The sequence below is a fragment of the Pleurodeles waltl genome, chromosome 11, assembly GCF_031143425.1.
Source record: "Pleurodeles waltl isolate 20211129_DDA chromosome 11, aPleWal1.hap1.20221129, whole genome shotgun sequence".
NCBI classification, from domain to species: Eukaryota; Metazoa; Chordata; class Amphibia; order Caudata; family Salamandridae; genus Pleurodeles; species Pleurodeles waltl.
In genome coordinates, this window is record NC_090450.1 from 333,726,822 (window position 1) to 333,746,180 (window position 19,359).

A 19,359-nucleotide genomic window follows, 5' to 3' on the forward strand; every position below is an offset into this window, starting at 1 on the left:
AACGCTGCAAACTTAGCCAGGGAATGATTGCCCACCCTGAAAGTTTAAGAGCGTGTGGATCGAGAGCCAACGCCATAATATGAGACTTTTAAAAAATGAACGGACAAATCCAGGCTATCCAGAATGATGACAAACCTGTCCAATAATGACTGCAAACCTCTTGACAGTGTTTCGTGAGACTTCCTTCCCCAGACTGCAGCTTGCCCCAGGAGGGGCAACCACAGCCATTATCCCACACGCTATAAAGCACTTTTCAACTCCCAAGGACATCTTGCAGGAGGCTGGTGTTTTGTGGGACTCCCTCTCCCAGACTACAGCATGCCACAGGACGAGGAAGGGCCACCGCAGCAATCATCCCACACATATCTACATAATATCTACAATAGGAGCAACAAGCCATGGAGAAGAATCACAAGTGCTACATCTCCTAGATAAAATACCATGAGAGTAGCTAAGTAATAACTATGAGATTGATCATAGCGATCATAGTCGGGGATCTAAACTTGACATTCAAACCAAGTGGTATGGCTGCCGAGCTGACCAAAGATGAGAATTCGTCTTGGGCATTCCAGAACGAAGCCCCTCCAGAGCAAGATCTGTTTCAAAAGCAGCGTTCCAGGTCGTGGATCTTACTATTGCCCATTGACTCAGGGCATGCAATGGCCGCTCCTCTTCAGACAAATGCTTATCCCCGACCTTTAAAAGGGGGGGTTTACCAAAGTACAATTGATTACATTCTTCTAGATGTAAGAATGTTGAGCAAGTTGGGTGATATGGCCATAGTGGAGAAGGATGAGAGTGACCACAATCCATTATTGTTAAGATTAAAAGTCTCAATGACCATTCCTAGCCCCACTTATATAGCCAAAGGCCAATGACAGATTGTTGGCACGAATAACAGAAGGAATGTGAGATGGTAGGTAGTAAGCTCTTTAGCCGAACAAGTCATGGCCCTGTTTTCAATCTTGGTGACCCACAGAGAAAATGTGTGTATGCTAGGGAAAAAATGATACGGTCAGGGCTGAGCACTATATGGCATTTGATAAATTCAGGAATGTTCTGTTTAAGGTTAGGGGGTGGCTAAAAGCCTTGGGGTTCACAGATGACCATCTTAACCATATGAAGTGATTGTAGGCAATACTCCCAACCCTGTATCACTAAGTGTGACTTAGTCCTGCTTCTGACTCCCATTATTCCTAATGTCAGGGGATTATGGTCACTGAAGGGGCTATGCTTTATGTTGAAACTTAAGATGAGCAAAAACAAGGAAGCAGAAACTAAAATAAGCCACTATTGACACACAACCTCTACCCTTGAATGTGGGGATGACATGGGGCTAAATTGAGTTTATCAGCTTTTCTAAAGAAAACATCAGAATAGAGATATGTAAAAAGATATTAAGTATGATAACTTCAGGTGTATGCATCATATGGAGCCCCTCGGCAATCATGCATCTCCTACCTGTGCCATTCAATGATAGAGGGCTGATACAGAGATGCCAATTAAAGTCGCCTACTAAAACAAGCTTCTTCCGACCTTTTGCACCCTTTGGAAACAAACCCACAATGTTCCAGGATAAGAACCCCAGCTCCTCTTCATTACGAGGGTTGAGTGTGCAAATTGGGGACAGAGGGTACAACCACCAGTGGGGATGGGGTGAATCTCCACATGTGGTCAATCACAGGCATCAAGATTACTCAGAATTTCAAATCTATTACTAAGAGGTAGGGATGATGGAACTGGTGAAGACACTGTGGAGCGCCCAAGACGGGCTGAACAACCCCTTGTCGGAATCCAGTTAGTCATACATAACATATCTTGGTAAAAAAAAAAAAAAAAGAAGAAAAACTCCAAAAGGAGCGCCATGATGTCCGTTGATTGGGTATCTTGTTGGATCATACAATAGTCAAAATATGTGCTGCTCTATTGGATTTATTTAAATTAACCATCTCCCACGGTCTCCAGCCCACCTCTTAACATCCAGGCCCATCAAACCTACCCTCCTAACCAGGATGACAGTCATACATTTACATCCCTTAAATTAGTGTGTACCATGAACCATTGCACCATCTTGTTCTTTAATTCCCTGAAAGTTTCTGGTGGTGATTTTCTATGTAGGGGGACATTCCCTGAAATTACAACATAAGGGGTGGCTTCTGGGGGCAGGTTCATCACCACCCCAGGTCGAAGAGTTAATAGGTGGGTATCTACAGAGTGACAGTGACTTGCCAAGGGAATGCTGGGGCTTTAATTTATACGAGGGACAGCTGCTGATAACCTGAATGGTTGCTGTGGTGGGAACACTGCCTCCTCTTGGCTTACAGCAAGGCATTGAGACCTTGCTGAATCAGTGTTTGCAGAGAACCCTGACCAAGATGAGGCCTCAGCTCCCTCTGTAAAATATCTAAGGATTTTAAATTCAACCCCCACCTGGGCAACACTTGCTTCAATCAAATCCAACCTTGTGGAGATTGAATCTAGCTTCAAATTCCCTATGTAGCTGGTGGCCCCAGGATCGGCCACCTGCTGCCAAGCTGCCTGATCTACATATTCAAGGCATAGAAGGGTCTCTATCTGCATTCCTACAGAGCCCCGAGCAACTTTGTGCTTGGGGGCAGCGGACCACCTTCGGCGCTCACATCTCAGGCTGATGGCCAGGATAGTAACGATATGAATCCCTTGGACACCATCCTCTCTATTAACACCTCCTGATATAGCAAGAGAATCCTCTCGTAGGACCACCTCCCCAAATCCCTGTATATGTGATCCAGGCGAAGTACAAAAGCAACCGATATAACTAGAGCCTCTACAGGACTACATACATCTGACCGATCAAGAGGTGAGGTCTCTCTAGTCATAGGCAACCTCCTCTCAGCTAACTCAATCTCCTTTGAGACTACACTCCGCACCCACGTAAGAAACCCCTCAATAGCTGCTGTCTGAGAAGCAGGCTAGAGTGACTTCACAACAGAGGCACCTACCTTTCTATTCCACATCTTCAGCAATTTGGGGCAGTGGGAACAATACACAACCAGTACCCAATGCAATAGCAAAAATGCAACTGACCCTCCCACACACAAAAAAGTTACATTAGACCAGCAAATTAAAGCTACTCATCTAGTAGATCGCTTGTGCCCCTAAATAGAAGAGCATCATTATTCTTCAGGCAGAGCACGATATCAGTCAAAGGCGGGTCACCGCAATGAAGTCACAGGTCTCCTTCTGCACTCCAGAACAATGTCAGTGGGGAGAAGGCAGATAACAAATAGGTTGTAGACACCAGATCCACAGAATAAGAACATTTGCATAACTAGTTACCAGTTACCGTCTCTTCTAACAGCTAAGTCTTACAATCTCGAGCCAGTGCCCTGGTGCCTGTGGCCATGAAATCCCTTGTAAATAGCAAAGTGAAGAACCAGAGCTGAGGGACTGGCTGGTGCGCTATATAGTGCCAACAATACTGCACAGGTGAAGACCATCGCGGGAGCCGCCCCCCCTAGGGCCCTGGTGCTTGTGGCCATGAAATCCCTTGTAAATAGCCAAGCAAAGAACCAGCGCTGCGGGACTGGCTGGTGAGCTATATAGCGCCACTACGCTAAGTGAAAACCATCGCAGGAGCTACTTCATGGAGCCCTTATGCTTGTGGGCAATGAAGTCCCTTGTAAATGGCCAAGTGAAGAATATGTTAGTCAATCTGGCTCATTATTCGCCCTGAAGCGCTACACAGTCAAGGAAGGCGTTAGTGCCAGGAAGGTGGAGGAGAGCAGAACCGTGGGCATCATGATAAGCCATATGACATCCTGCTTACTACCAAAAGTCTCTGCCTTGCTTAGTCAGTGAAATGCACCAACGCTACAGAACTGGCTATCTTTCGCTATCGTCAGTCTTGGTATAGACAACTTAAAATGTCTCAGCTCAAAGATGAGAAGACTAAGAAAATCTGAGAGATTTTCTGCCAACCCCCCCACCACCATCCAATGTATCCATTATGAGAGTCCATTGTGAGCAGAACCTCTGCTGGAACAACCTTACCCCCATCTTGACTCTGGGTTATCAAGAAAATACTCTGACATGAGAACTGGTAAGTTGAGAAACCCAGTCACTAGAAGACACCCTACAGGATGTCACAGATGGACAGTTTGGTTAAAATTTTGACAGCCAGAGAAAAAGAGAGAGAATGCTGTCAAGCAATGCAGTCAACAAGATAAGAGCTTCCCAAATCTGAGGAAAAAGCTGAGTCTGCAAAGGATAACGCATGTCACTTGAAGAGTAGTTCGCTCCGGAGGCCAATCAGACTGTGCAATAGTCACCAAGATATGACAGAACATAAATTCTCTGGATGTGTAGATGTACAGCTACTGTTGATTGTTTTCCTCACCTTACTTGCAACAGTTCAGCTCAGGCGTGTGTCTCCGGCTCACTGGACCATAAACGCAAATGCTGTACCATAAGAGCTGCACAGGAGCAGGACTAAGGCTGATTTGCGCTGTCTGGGGCATTATGGTGGGTTAAAAAAATTGACTGGGTTGTGGCCACGAGTAATTACCAGTGACAGAATAATTAAAAGATTCCACATACTACATTTTTGTTTTCCTCAGTGTGCTGCACTAAGGGCTATTGTACGACTAGATCTGAATCTTGTATTCTCTGTGTCATTGGACTTACACTGTAGACTACTGAAGAGACCAAAATAGGCTGAACCAGGTCTGGGGTTGGAATGCTCCCCTTCAGAAGAGATCTGGCATGGCAGTTCATGCTGGACTTTTCCTGTTGGAGAACGGCCAGGGCTAATTTGCATACTACTTGTTTCTTTCTAAGGTGTTGTGGTAGGCACATAATGATGGAATGAGATACTACGCACAGAACTTACCAGTAGCGGCGATTATTCAAGCATTCCTCCCAGAATTTGTTTGCTTTCCTTACCTCTATGGTTAACACCACTTTTCGAAACCCTCAAAGTTGATGCAGGACCAAAGTTACAGTAAAGAGCAATGAGCTAAAAGGATGTAATACTAGGTAGAATGTAATTTGAGGGATGCCAATTTGTGACATCAAGACCAAGATTTCGACAGGGGTATTCATATTGTCTAAGCAATTTGTTTAAGAGCCTCAGACACAAATGAAGACAGTATCTCAGTCGTTGTTTGAGACAAAATGTACAGGCCAGAAGTATGACTGTTACGTTTCTAACTGTTTTTTATCAGGACTGTCCATAAAGCAGCCTGTATACTAAATAGATAGACAGTGTGTTTAAAAACGTAGTTACGAATTGTCTTATTGGTCAGATCCAGTAGACTCACCTGGTGTTTCAATATTATTTTAAAGAGGGCTTCACATGCTCATCAATATCTCAGGTAGGCTTCAAGTGATAACCTCTATGATGTAAGGGTTATGTAAAAAAAATACTAATCAAACTGATAACTAGTGTCATTGTTATGGTGGTAATCATAGAATAAAATCTGCACTCAGCCAAAGTTGTAAAACATTTTGAGAAGTCTGACAATTATTTTATATCACTGCATCAAAACTTTGCAAACTATAAAAGACAAGCACAAAAGCACATCAGTGAATGCCTCGTCTTTTAAAATCTTTGCAATCAGTTACCTCAGATAAATACAACCACAGGTCATGTACCCGACTACTTCGCTCATGTGTTTTGCTCAGGATGTCTTGTCTCAGGTGGGCGCCACTACGTGCACAGATAAAGAATCAACACCGTGACTTTAGCGTAAATGCTTCGTGAGCATCCGAGAGAAGGTAATTGTGCATTCTATGCCTGTCAGAAAGGAACTGGTGTTCTCAAATATTTGGTGTCCGCATTAATTCTGTCCAAATAAATACAGAGACAATGAGTATGGTAACAAGCAAATACATGGTTGCTAAGCATGTCTCAGGCAGTCTGAATAGCAAAGATTCTGTATACTCTGTTGAAATGCTTACTTAACCCAAAGGCAATGGTTATTGCCCAAGTTGCATGACAGAGATACAGTAATGTTTATTCCCCTATTGAATGCCACAACGTGTTTGCTAATTTCCTCAAATTCATTCACCTCTTGGTTACAGTGTCTAGCAAATGTATCCACTTATATTCTCGTAGATGAAGCACTGCATTGAGATAACCACCCCTGGGATTCCTGGGCATTTTCTCGAGTACAACTACTTCAAACAAACAAAAGGTAATACGACTTTATTATGCCCAGGAGGTGAATCAAGAAAATAATTCCATTGCAAAATGAGCTGTAGGAACTGTAGTGACAAAGTATTTGGCAAATGTATGCAAGGCTCTTCAAAATTTAAAACGGGGGCTCAGAAGATATAATTTAAGTCATAGCACAACTTTACCAATACAACTGTTGGTCCACGACGATGTCATACCTGTTCTGGGGTCCAGAATTGAGACATATGGATAATCAGACAATTTGTAAAACTGGATGTATCTCTGGCCTTCTTCACTATCATGGTAAACCTAAAAAAAGACATTGTGGTCAAGCTAGAAAAACTACTTGCGCAACATCAATAGCTAGCATGGTATTATTGCATGCACCTGCTAACGAAACTGAAGCTCATTACACTAATGTACACAGAAATCATCCTTTGGCAGAGCAACATTTTGAGTCACATATATGTATCACAAGCCTTTGTAAGACGCAACTGTATGCATCAGGATATTTGGCAACCTGTGAGGCTATGATTATTATGCATCTATTGTCTTGACCTCAGTATTAACAAATCAAACACATTAATATATATATATAAAAATTAGAACACACAAGAAATCAATTATAATTATGATATATAGTAAATTGAAAAGCAAAGATAAAAAAAAATCTGGAGAATGCTGCCCAAAAGCATTATTTTGCTTATTTAATGAGCATATCAACTCATTGTAAACAAGTAGCCAGTAATAAAACAAGGCGGCAGAAAACTGTCCTAGAGAGCTACTACAGTGTAGTGGGGCTAACACAGACAATGATTCTGCTTGTTTAAGGCTACTCAGAGAAAAAGCATTTGCAATGTAATAGGTTTCGCGTTTGTTTGAGTTATAGCTATTAGCGTTGTAAATTCCTAACTGGACTATTCTTGCCACATAAATTGAAAATGAAACGTAAAACAGTTGACATAAGCAAGCCAATTCAAAGTGACTCACCCACCATGGGCGTGAAGGAGAGAGACAAAAGGAAAATGAAGTTCACTTGCAGTCACACGTATCGGCAATTGTGCAATTATCCATGTAACAGGGATGATGGCCAAGGCGGCTACAATACTGCCCCAGAGAGGGACAAACTTGAAGCATTTACCAATGATAAAGGGTTTTTGAAAAGCAAAGCCATGAACGAGTGATAGTGATGGGCGTGCGTGGCTAATAGCCCACAGATAGATTACAAAACGGAGCGCTAGCGCTCTCAACGTAAAAAGGACTACTCCATATTGGACAAATGTAGGACAAGATTGTAGAACAGCATGCAGGTTACTTATACGTTTTTCTCCAGATGATGTACAACAAAAATCTGTAACAGTCTTTAGAAATATTGTGGCGATATCAGTCTCCACGTAGGATATTGAGTCCTGCTTAACCTGATGTAAATACATATAACTGTAGGCAAAATGGCCAACTTAAACTTCACATACCAAGACCTTAATCCATGATGGTTGGGAACGGTAAAGGTACGATTTCCGACATACTTGTGAGTTAATTATGAAACAATTCTCAAATCTTAAGCCTGATTCGTAGCCTGCATTATAAAAGCAGTTTCCACTGCCAATACATCTCCATCATCAAATTGGAAGTGGACCTTGCTAAACTCCCTGGATAATACCACAACTAAGGACAGCCTATACAGAAGAATATTTCCTTACATGCTTAAACCCTCGGATTTGCAAATAATTTTCATGAGACATAACGTCCTTCAAAGAATCTCCCATTCCAGACAGGTTAACTCTTAGGCAGACATACAAAAACTCCGACCTGTGGGTAAGCCTAGAGTAACTGAAAAAGTGAGAGCAGTTATGTCTGCATACCTTTAGTACCAAGTTCTAAAGTTAGGGAAACAAAATGGTTACTTACCTGTAAGAGTAGTTTTAGAGCTCTACAAGTTTCTGGTTTCACATGCTGTGCATTATTCCACCATCTAGTTGTTGGGTCCCAAAAGAACGAGTTACTTACCTTCGGTAACGACTTTTCTGGTGGATACATTAGCTACCTGTGGATTCCTCACCTAATGAATAGTCCCATGGCGCCAGCATTCAATGGAAATCTTCTTCCTAGTCTCTGCACGTCGACGAGGACGTCACTCTAGCCCACGCGACGCCATCTGACGTCATACAGGCAATAAGAGGTCCTCGCCTACGTGCCGACGTCAGTACCAACATTTTTTTACGTGCATGAGAACAACAACCCAATGCAATGAAAGAGCAAGGCAACATCCCATAACACTGTAAAATACACAACATTGCAATAAAATGGCTGTAGATTTAATATAACTTTTTTATTTTTTACCAACAAATATATGCAAATCATGTATATACACAAAGATATATACATATATATATATACATATAAATATATACAAGTATCCATATATACAACATCTATTGCAACCTTGAAGACCAAGAGGTGCGCACTCAAGGATTACTTGGTAAGACCAGAAAGGCAACGGGGAGGCGGGTGGGACCGTGAGGAATCCACAGGTAGCTAATGTATCCACCAGAAAAGTCGTTACCGAAGGTAAGTAACTCGTTCTTCTGATGGATACAACTACCTGTGGATTCCTCACCTAATGAATAGAGTCCCAAAGCAGTACCACTCCCGGTGGTGGGTGCCGAAATGGTCAAACCAAGAAATCCTGCAGCACTGACCGTGCAAAATGGCCGTCCCTTCTGACCTCAGAGTCCAAACAGTAATGTTTCGCAAAAGTGTGAAGGGACGATCAAGTTGCGGCCTTGCAGATGTCGACCACAGGAACACCCCTGGCCAAGGCCGAAGTGGCCGACTTAGCTCTGGTGGAATGAGCTCTAATGCCATCAGGAGGATCCTTCTTTGCCAAAGAGTAACAGATTTTAATGCAAAGAACAACCCACCTTGAGAGTGTTCTCTTGTGGACTGCCTTTCCTCTCCTCTTGCCCACGTATCCGACGAACAGCTGATCCTCCAGCCTGAAGTCCTTTGTTCTATCAATGTAGAAGCTTAACGCCCTCTTTGGGTCCAATCGATGTAGTCTCCCTTCCTCCTTTGAAGGATGAGGCGGAGGATAGAACGTGGACAAAGTAATTGTCTGGGCCAAATGGAAGGGTGAAACAACCTTCGGGAGGAAAGCAGCCTTGGTCCTCAACACCACCTTATCCCCATAAAAAGTTGTATAAGGGGGTTTTACTGATAAGGCTTGCAACTCACTCACTCTCCTTGCAGATGTTATAGCCACCAGGAAGACTGTTTTAATAACCAAATACCTTAATGGGCAAGAATGCATAGGCTCAAAAGGGGACCCCATAAGGAAAGTGAGGACCAAGGACAAATCCCATTGAGGCATAACGAATGGTTTTGGAGGATATTTATTTAGAAGACCTTTCAAGAATCTGAGAACAATAGGGGATTTAAATAACGATGGTTGATCTGGAAGACAAATGAAGGCTGATAGGGCAGACAAATAACCTTTAATGGTAGCCACTGCACAACCTTTCTGCGCTAGAGACAGAGCAAAAGACAAAACATCTGACAGATGAGCATGTAAGGGATCAATCTGTCTCTCTCCACACCACATAACAAATTTAGACCACCTATTAGCGTAGATAGATTTAGTGGAGTGTCGCCTGGCCGCTAATATAACATCCACTACATCAGGCGGGAGAGAGAAGGAACTCAGGTTGCCCCGTTCAATGTCCAGGCATGTAGGTGTAGACTCTGGAGGTTGGGGTGTAAAACCTGCCCCTGCGACTGCGAGAGGAGGTCTGCCCTGAGAGGGAGACGGAGCGGAGGGCACAGCGAGAGTTGGAGAAGGTCGGGTACCACACCCTCCTTGGCCAATCCGGAGCTATTAAGATGACTTGGGCCTGGTCTTGGCGAATCTTCCTCAACACTCGAGGAATCAAGGGTATGGGGGGAAACGCGTAAAGCAACCGGTCGCACCAGGTTATCAGAAACGCGTCCCCCAATGCTCCCTGCACCGGATACTGGAGGCTGCAAAATAACGGACAATGCGCGTTCTCCCGAGTGGCAAACAGATCTATCCGAGGAAACCCCCACATCTGGAAGATTAAACGGACTTGATCTGGATGGAGACGCCACTCGTGGTCGGCCGAGAATTGGCGACTGAGACTGTCCGCACGTACATTCAAGACCCCGGCCAAATGATTTGCTACCAAGCAAATCTGATGGTCCTTTGCCCAGGACCATAGTCGAAGAGCTTCTCTGCAGAGAAGGTACGACCCTACTCCTTCCTGTTTGTTTATGTACCACATCGTGGTAGTATTGTCCGTCAGGACCTGTACCGACTGACTACGAAGGGAAGGGAGGAAGGCCTTGAGAGCCAGACGTACAGCCCGTAACTCTAACAGATTGATATGAAACATCTGTTCCTCTGGAGACCAAAGTCCTTTGATCTCCAGATCCCCCAGATGAGCTCCCCACCCTAGAGTGGAAGCATCCGTTATGACAGTGGCCACTGGTGGCAACTGCGCGAACGGCTTTCCTTGCGAAAGATTGTTGCTCGCAATCCACCACTTCAAGTCCACAGCAGCCTCTCTGGAGATCTTGGCCGCACCTTCTAGATCTCCCTTGTGTTTAGACCACTGCCTTCGGAGGCACCACTGAAGAGCCCTCATGTGCCAGCGAGCATGCGTGACCAACAGTATGCAGGAGGCAAACAGACCGAGCAGACGAAGGACCTTGAGGACTGGAACTACCGCTCCATTTCGAAACATTGGAACCAATTCCTGAATATCTTGAACCCGCTGAGGCGGAGGAAAGGCTCGATTCAATGTTGTATCCAGTACTGCCCCTATGAACAGGAGGCGCTGGGAGGGCTCCAGGTGAGATTTGGGCACGTTCACCGAAAAGCCCAGGTCAAACAACAACTGGGTTGTTGACTGCAGATGATACGACACAAGCTCCGGGGACTTGGCTTTGATCAACCAGTCGTCCAAGTAAGGGAATACTGCTATCCCCTTCCTTCTGAGCTCTGCCGCAACCACTGACATCACCTTCGTGAAGACTCAAGGTGCTGAAGTAAGACCAAACGGGAGGACCGCAAACTGATAGTGCTGCGACCCTACCACAAACCGGAGATACTTCCTGTGCGACTTGAGTATCGGGATATGAAAATAAGCATCCTGCAAGTCGACAGACACCATCCAATCTTCTTTGTTCAACGCCAAAAGCACCTGTGCTAGGGTCAGCATCTTGAACTTTTCCTGATTGAGGAACCAATTCAAGATCCTCAGATCCAGGATCGGTCTCAACCGACCATCTTTCTTGGGAATCAGGAAGTACCTTGAGTAACAACCTCGACCCCTTTCCTGCTCTGGAACCAACTCCACTGCGCCCTTTGAAAGGAGGACTTGAACCTCCTGTTCTAGCAACAGGAGGTGTTCTTCTGAACAATAAGATGGGCGGGGCGGGAGGGGGGGCGGAAACTCCCGAAAGGGAAGGGTGTAGCCTTTCTCCACAATACTGATAACCCAAGTGTCCGTTGTAATAGTCTCCCACTTGTGGAGAAAATGCCGTAATCTTCCCCCTACAGGAGAGGAGTGAGTGGGAAATGGTGGAAGCCTAAGGCTGCTTTCCCGGCTGCACCCCTCCAGAGGACAAGGAAGAGGCAGAGTGCTGTTGAGAGGCTCCTCTGGTGCGGGCCCTACCTCTCCCTCTAAATGATCTATAGGGGTGAGAAGAGGCGGGTTGCTGGAATCTCCCCCATAAGGAAGAGGAGGAAGAGCCACGTCCAAATCCACGAAACCATCCTAAAAACCCTGGAGGAGGCAGAAGAAGCGGCTTGCAGCCCTAATGACTTGGCTGTGGCCCTGCTTTCTTTAAACCTTTCCAAGGCCGAATCTGCTTTGGCTCCAAAAAGTTTGTCCCCATCAAACGGGAGGTCCAACAGGGTCGACTGCACGTCCGCAGAGAACCCTGAGTTGCGAAGCCAAGCCTGTCTCCTCGCAACCACAGCCGTGCCCATCGCCCTAGCCACTGAGTCAGTCGTATCCAACCCAGATTGGATAACCTGGGTTGCAGCAGCCTGGGCATCGGAGACGATATTCAAAAGCCCTTGGGGAAGCTCCGTATGTGAAGATGTTATTTCGTCCATAAGAGCATAGATGTACCTCCCCAAGATACATGACGCGTTGGTGGACTTCAACGCCATGCTGCAGGATGAGAATATTTTCTTGGACTGTGAGTCCAACTTCTTGGAGTCTCTATCCCCCGGCACCGTCGGAAAAGATCCAGGCGCAGATCTAGAAGAACAGGAGGCCTGGACCACCAAGCTCTCCGGCGTAGGGTGTCTGGACAGAAAGCCAGGGTCAGATGGTGCAGCCCGATACCTCCTGGCCACAGCCCTATGAACAGCCGAGGAAGATACCGGCTTCTTCCACACCTCCAACACCGGATCAAGCAAAGCCTCATTGAATGGTAAAAGAGGCTCCGCTGCAGTAGAGGCCGGATGCAGGATCTCAGTCAACAAATTCTGCTTCGCCTCCGCTACCGGCAAAGGCAATTCAAGAAAGTTAGCTGCCTTTCTTACCACAGCGTGAAAAGTGGCTGCCTCCTCAGTATACTCCCCTGGAGATGACAAGTCCCACTCAGGGGAAGTATCCAGCCTACTAGCTGTATCCAGTCCATGAAGACCCTCGCCAGAATCCTCTATCTCTCCTTCCTCCAAGACCCGTTGGTATTCCTGCTCCTCTAAGAGACGGAGAGCACACCTCCTAGAATGTAGCCTCTCTTCAATACGCAGCGTCGACATGGCATCCGCCGAATTTGAGGAACGACGCCGATCGCCGGATCCATCCGACGCCATGTCCGGCGCCACAGGCAGCTTAGACGCCGAGGTAGGAGCCGGATGCAGAGAGGCGCGTCTCGGAGCCTCCGATGGTCCTGTCGGAGTCACTGGTCGAAACCCCGAAGTCGACGGGATGGAAACCTCGGGGCCGAAACCTCTGGGGCCACCGGAGCGGACACCGGAGTCGACACCGGCGCCGAGCCCACATTCTCTTAGGGGAGAAAGGGCATGAAGGGTGCTGGACGTAGCGGCGCCGGAGCACCCAAGGTGAAAGCCAACGGCCCCGAAGGACCAGTTGGAGCACCTCCTGGAGCCATCTGCTGAAAGATGGTATACATCGCATTCAAAAAACGCGGTATTATCGGCTCCAGGGGCAGGAAAAGCCGGATACTGGGGTGCCTGGATCGAAGGCGACCCCGACGCCAGCCTCGACGTCTGCGACGCCGGAGAGAACACCTGAGGCTGCGTCACTTCAATCACTGAAGATGTCTGCCCAGGCGAAGTCTGCGAAGCCGGAGAAGGCAACGGCGTTGATGGATGTGGAGTGACTGTGGGACTGACCTCCCAAGTCTTACGACGCCGAGCCGAAGGCGACCTCGATCGAGACCTCTGGCTGAAATGGCGCTGTGAATCCCTAAGGCGCCGGGAATCTCGATGACGCAGATGAGTCTTCGGCGAGGAGGACTTCCTATGATGCTTCTTCTCCTTCCTCTTCGACTTCGCCATGAAGAGTTTAGCCTCTCGCTCTTTTAGGGCCTTGGGATTCATGTGTTGGCATGAATCACATGTTGCGACGTCGTGGTCGGAGCTTAAGCACCATAAACAGTCCGAGTGTGGGTCCGTAACGGACATCTTGCCCCCACACTCCCGACAGGGCTTGAAACCTGACTTCCTCTGAGACATAGTAACTCTCAGATAAAAATCACGCAGCAGAAAAACACACTGTAACTTCGAAAGCAACAGTAGCTCCCTCGAAGATAACCGTTTCGAATGCACGGAAAAAAGGGAACTGACGTCGGCGAGGACCTCTTATTGGCTGTATGACATCAGACGGCGTCGCGTGGGCTAGAGTGACGTCCTCGTCAACGTGCAGAGACTAGGAAGAAGATTTCCGTCGAATGCTGGCGCCATGGGAGTATTCATTAGGTGAGGAATCCACAGGTAGTTGTATCCATCAGAATGTGTCTTTTACCTTGCTCCACAAGATCCAGTGTGTGGTTGCCATCCTCAGGCACCCCACCCCTCCCCACATCCTCCCAGTCCCTTCTTCCACCAGCAGCTTGCTATTAGACATTTCCTTCCATTGCATTGTTGGTCTCACCTGTTTGAACTTCTACCATTTCCGGAGAAAGAAGAATCCAGAAAACTCTTCAAGTTGCAAAACTACTCCCACATGTAAGTAAGCATTTTGTTTTGAAGCATGAATCTTTTCTGGACTCACATTGTAAGAAATGCCTTTTTTCCATGAGCACCCCTTTTTGAACTGATGCTGCTAGATTTTAGACTCTGAAGGTACACTGAGGCCTGTTAAATAGATCTCAGTGCCCTGACCCTTAAAAGGCATATGCCTGATTGGTTCATCCACATTTGGCAAAAATAACTTACTCATAAGTCCCTAGTTCACAGTACCAGGGGTAGCCATAAGGGCCTCATTATGAGTTTAACGATCTACAAATCGACAAACTAGCAGTGGCGGTTGGACCACTGCACTCCTGGTGGCCCGCCCCCAGATTACACCCCTGGCGGCTGGCCCATTCCTGTCGCCGGCACACACATGCACACATCCCTCCACCCATCCATACACTCACAAACATCCCCCACCCCTAAACGCACGCATGCATTCACAAACACCCCCATTCAGCATAAGGAAACATGCACACAGACACCCCCACTCACTCACATTCATCAAAACAGACACCCCCACCCACTCACATGCATCCACACAGACACCTTGGCTCACTGACATTCATCCACAGACACCCCCCATACATGCGCACATACAAGCAGACACACATTCACTCACATACACGCACACATTCACCACTCACCTCCCCCCTCTGCAGATGCGCACACACGCACCCACACACACAGGCATCCCCTCCCTTTGGACGCCCACTTACCTTCTCCGTCGAGGATGTTACGTTAGGGGATGGATCTCTAGAGCATGACTCCGCCAAGCCGTATTTTGGTTTGTAATACGGCAGGTGGAGACCTGCTGCTGTGGCGGTGCTGGCGATGCACCTGCCTCTGCACGCCGATCGCCAGCACGACTGCTGGCAACTTTCCACCACAAATATGGCAGACAGTTGTCAGCACTCATAGCATGGTGGTCTGCAGACCACCAGCACTAGTGGTCTAGTGGCAGGTTTGGCTTTGGCGGTCAGGGAAATTGACCACCAAAGTCAAAATGAGGGCATAAGTTTTTAACTTTACATGTCCTGACAATAAAAAATCCCAAACACTGTCTTTTTTTTTTTAACTATAGAAACGCTTGCAGCCCCATTGGCAAGTGCATGGTTACACACTGACAACTCAGCATTGCTAACTTCTGAATGGCACTACTAAATACGATAGTTGAAAGTATTGTTGCATTAAACTCGACTTGATGCATAAGTCAAATTTAATGTAACGTTTGTGGCAACTTTAGTAAGCAGACACTTTGTTGAGGAAAGTTTTCCATTGACTGTTTACAGTTGCTGGGCACAAGACATCCTTATGCCCTTTTAAGGGGGCAGTATGAACAACTCTCAAAGGAACACAAAGGATGTGCCATTGGGGGAAGTGTGACTTTTCCCTTGCAGGAAGGCCAAACAAGGTGTGATCCCAAAAGGGGAAGCTGCCTTTGAAGGGCAAATGCTGGCCCCAGGGAAGAGGGTCTACTTTCTTGTTCTTGCAGCTAGGCTGGCATCAAGGACAGAGAGGGGGAGCAGTTGTCAAACCATTTTTTCGGCAGGTGTGTAGCCAGCAGGTAGTCACACCTCTGGGGTGGGCTGAGAATATCCATACAGCAACAGAAGGGTTTCACCATCTTGAGAGTAGGCAAAATAGTGCATTATTTGACAGCTAGAGGCCACACTTCACAGGAAATCGTTTCCAGGCGGGTGGGACCTGGTAACCCATTGGCTAGTCGCCACATCCCTCAAGGGCAGGGCACTGTGTATAAAAGTGGCAATCCAGGCACCCAGAACTCGGATCAAAGCTGTACTGAAGAGTTGACCAAAGAAGCACTGCCCTGCTGTTACCTGTACAGGAAAAAGAGGCTGCACCAAGAACTGACTGCACCTGCTTCCTCTTGGACCATCCAAGAGAGGACTGTTGTGCCCTGCTCAAGAAAAAGTCACCCACCGAGCCTCAGACAGAAGAGAAGACTCCAAGAGCTAGTTGTCTTACTTCCTGTTACAGCTCCAGGGCCACAAAACCTGAAGTAACCTGCCTTGGCAAAGTGGAAGCCAAGAATGCCAGACAGCCAAAGGGAAGCATGCGAAACTGAGTCGCAATCCTCAAAAGTTGCACTCGAGTCTGCTGGACCCAGGAGAGTCGTCGGAGTGCAGTTTGGTTGCCTGAGTCGGAAATTATAACCACTTAAAGGGACCCACTGGTTTTGCTCTAAAAGGAGACCAGTGTCAACTGTTTTTTTTTGGCAGAATTTAAACTGAAAACTGAAGGACATCGACTCCTGTGGCCAACGTCACCTCACCTCACCTTGACCCTGGACCAAGGGATAGCCCCAGGAAGGATCAAAACCCACCTCTCCCTCCCCCTACCCTAATTACCAGATCAAAATCTTGTATCATTTGCATTAGAACCACTACATTATTGTCTATAGCAATATGTCCATAAAGCCTGGAACTGGACTGAAGATTGGGAGATAACAGTTCAACAAAGCCCCTGTGGCTCGCTCCCCGACGGAGTTGGTCACCCAATGAACGTTTTCCAAAGTTTGCAACGTTGACCATAGTCCACTGCAACAATTTATTGGGTTGAATGAAAAAGCAGTGACTTATTTTACCTTTAAAAACTCATATCTTCGGTATCCTACAATGATTTTTTTTGTTGAGGTGTCATTTGAAACAAACATATAATCGATTTCTATAAATTGGTGACATATTTTTTACTGAGTCTTGTTTCTAATTCAACTGTTTTGATATTTCTTCATGCTTTATGCTTGTTCCTTTGATAAAGCCTGCCTGCTCAGAGACACAGCTATTCAGAGTTAAGCTAAGGTTTTTCAAAAAAATCTGACTGGACCCAGTACAGTTAGTAAGTTTACTGCACTCTGAGTTCTCCCAACCATGCCATATAAAAAACAGATTTCCTCACACCCATGATGTCCACTGATGTTACAGCAGTATTCTCCTTCCCCTGGACGGGGAGGGGTTAAATGCGTGCAAGTTTGCAGACAGGTGCCTTAAAACCTTTGGTCATACCGGTCTCTCTCTTCTGGCATGAATGTCCATGCAATAGTGTTTTCTGAATGTGTTTATGGAGGACCATATTACTGACATGCATGTGTCCTGCATCAAGATGTTTTCCAGGAAGGCAAGTGCTGAACCCTTCTTCCTAGTGGAAGAGGCCGGAGGCCTATCCTACAATTTAACTCCCGATTCTTTGCAACAGGTCTATATTACTAGTGCTATCCATCGCCCAATGGTTCCCTTGGATATGTGCGAAACCCTGCTAGGCAGTGCACAGAACACAAAGAACTGCGTTCTTTTGCTGACTGTTTTTGTTTCTTTTAATTAGTACATCACGGTCTTCCTTACATCGAAGGTATGCAGGGCACTATCAGTTTTTATCTTTGGGAGTTGGAAAAACCCTGATAGTTGGATGGACAGGTTAATATGAAAGTGTGTTTTTTGCTGGAAAACAGATAAAAAATGCTTGCAAAACATGAAAGTATGTGATGACCTTAGAGAGAAAATAAGGATTTGTTATCATCACCACCCTGTCATTTGTGACTAAAGGTAGGGTTCCTGTATGGTCAGAGCTTGTAGCTCATTGATTAAGCAGTGAAGAGATCACCACCAGAAATATAGTCTTTAGTGTTAGGTACTTAAGTTCTGTCTTATGCATGGGTTCAAAGTGTTCTTTCATTAGCTGGCTGAGTACCTGATTTAGGTGCTACGTGGGTGCAAGTACTGCTCGAGGTTGAGCTATTCTCTTTACACCCACTAGGAATCGTTTGATTATGGATGCAACAAAAAAGGCTTTTTTAACTATTTCTCCCCTGGTGTATGAAACAGTTGTAGCCAAGTGTATCGTAATGGATGCATAAGTCATGGGGTTCTCCATTAGGAGGCAGGTCAGATATCTAATAACTGACTTGCTGTAGCCCTTCTCTTTTGCACCAGTGGACATATATGTTCCACTTGAATGAGTAGCATTTTCTCTTTGCACACAACCTAGCCTTATTCAGAAACTCCATTTTTCTTTAGGGAATCCCAAGTGTCCAAATTCTAGGTCCTCAAGAGTCACCTACCAGCTTGAGGCTTACTGATTCCGGGTGGCTTATCTTTTCGCCATGCATCATTAGTGGTCGTGAAAACTTGGTAACTATCATTTCTCCCTGCACCATCCCTCTGAAGTCAAAGAAGCACGTGTGTCTTGCCCATTGTAGCGCAGTCAGACTCAAAAGCATTGATGACTGTTCGCACATGTTTATCAACAGTCTGATCAGTGGAATTGGTGTATGCAAATACTCCTGACCAGTCTATCAATAGGGCATTCACTCCTGACCAGTGGTATGGGTATCTGGATGCGAAGACTTGGTATTTTGCATTTTCTGGTGTTGGGAATAGGCCTTTCTTTTGCTTGCCCCACCTCTGAAACACTCTTTATAGCACTTGTTGATTCATTTCCCAGTTGAGTGAGCAGTTTGCATGTCTCCTTAGTGCATGTGGCTGGTAAGTTTACTACCCCAACATGAGTATTGCCACTAGATCTGTCTGTCTCTGAATGGCTCATTGTCATATCTTAGGGGTAAGGCTTGAGAGCACGTGCAATCTTGTCCCACCCTGCTAGATGAGGTTAACACAGTAATTGTGTTGCCTGTCTGGTACTTGGATTGTGTTCTCCTTTTTGTGTCCGTCTTCAGTTCCAACACCTTTATGTGCTTTACTGCTCTGTAGGGCTCCAGGTGCCCTATGTGAGCTCCTGTGTGGAACGCCTGAGTTGTGATGGTCACTGCTGGATTTTGTGACTTCAATGGTTTCCTGATTATTATGTTCTCTAGATTCCACCACAGTATCACCTTACTCACTGCCTGTGTGAAAAGCACTGGATCCTCCCAACTTCACGTTGCCTGGGACCATTTGTTGGAAAGCCACTCCTTTATGGGGCGCAGGTGTAGTCTGGCTTGTAGGACCAATGG

The 19,359-nt window shown here is 46.2% G+C and overlaps 1 protein-coding gene across 1 annotated transcript in view; it reads right to left on the minus strand.

Moving 5' to 3' along the window:
• The window catches only part of UBXN7 (UBX domain protein 7), a 484,260-nt gene that overhangs the window by 181,379 nt on the left and 283,522 nt on the right, over nucleotides 1–19,359 (minus strand). The window contains exon 7 of the mRNA XM_069213616.1: nucleotides 6,376–6,466. Coding sequence (XP_069069717.1) covers nucleotides 6,376–6,466 — 91 coding nt within the window. The remainder of the gene's footprint in view (nucleotides 1–6,375; nucleotides 6,467–19,359) is intronic.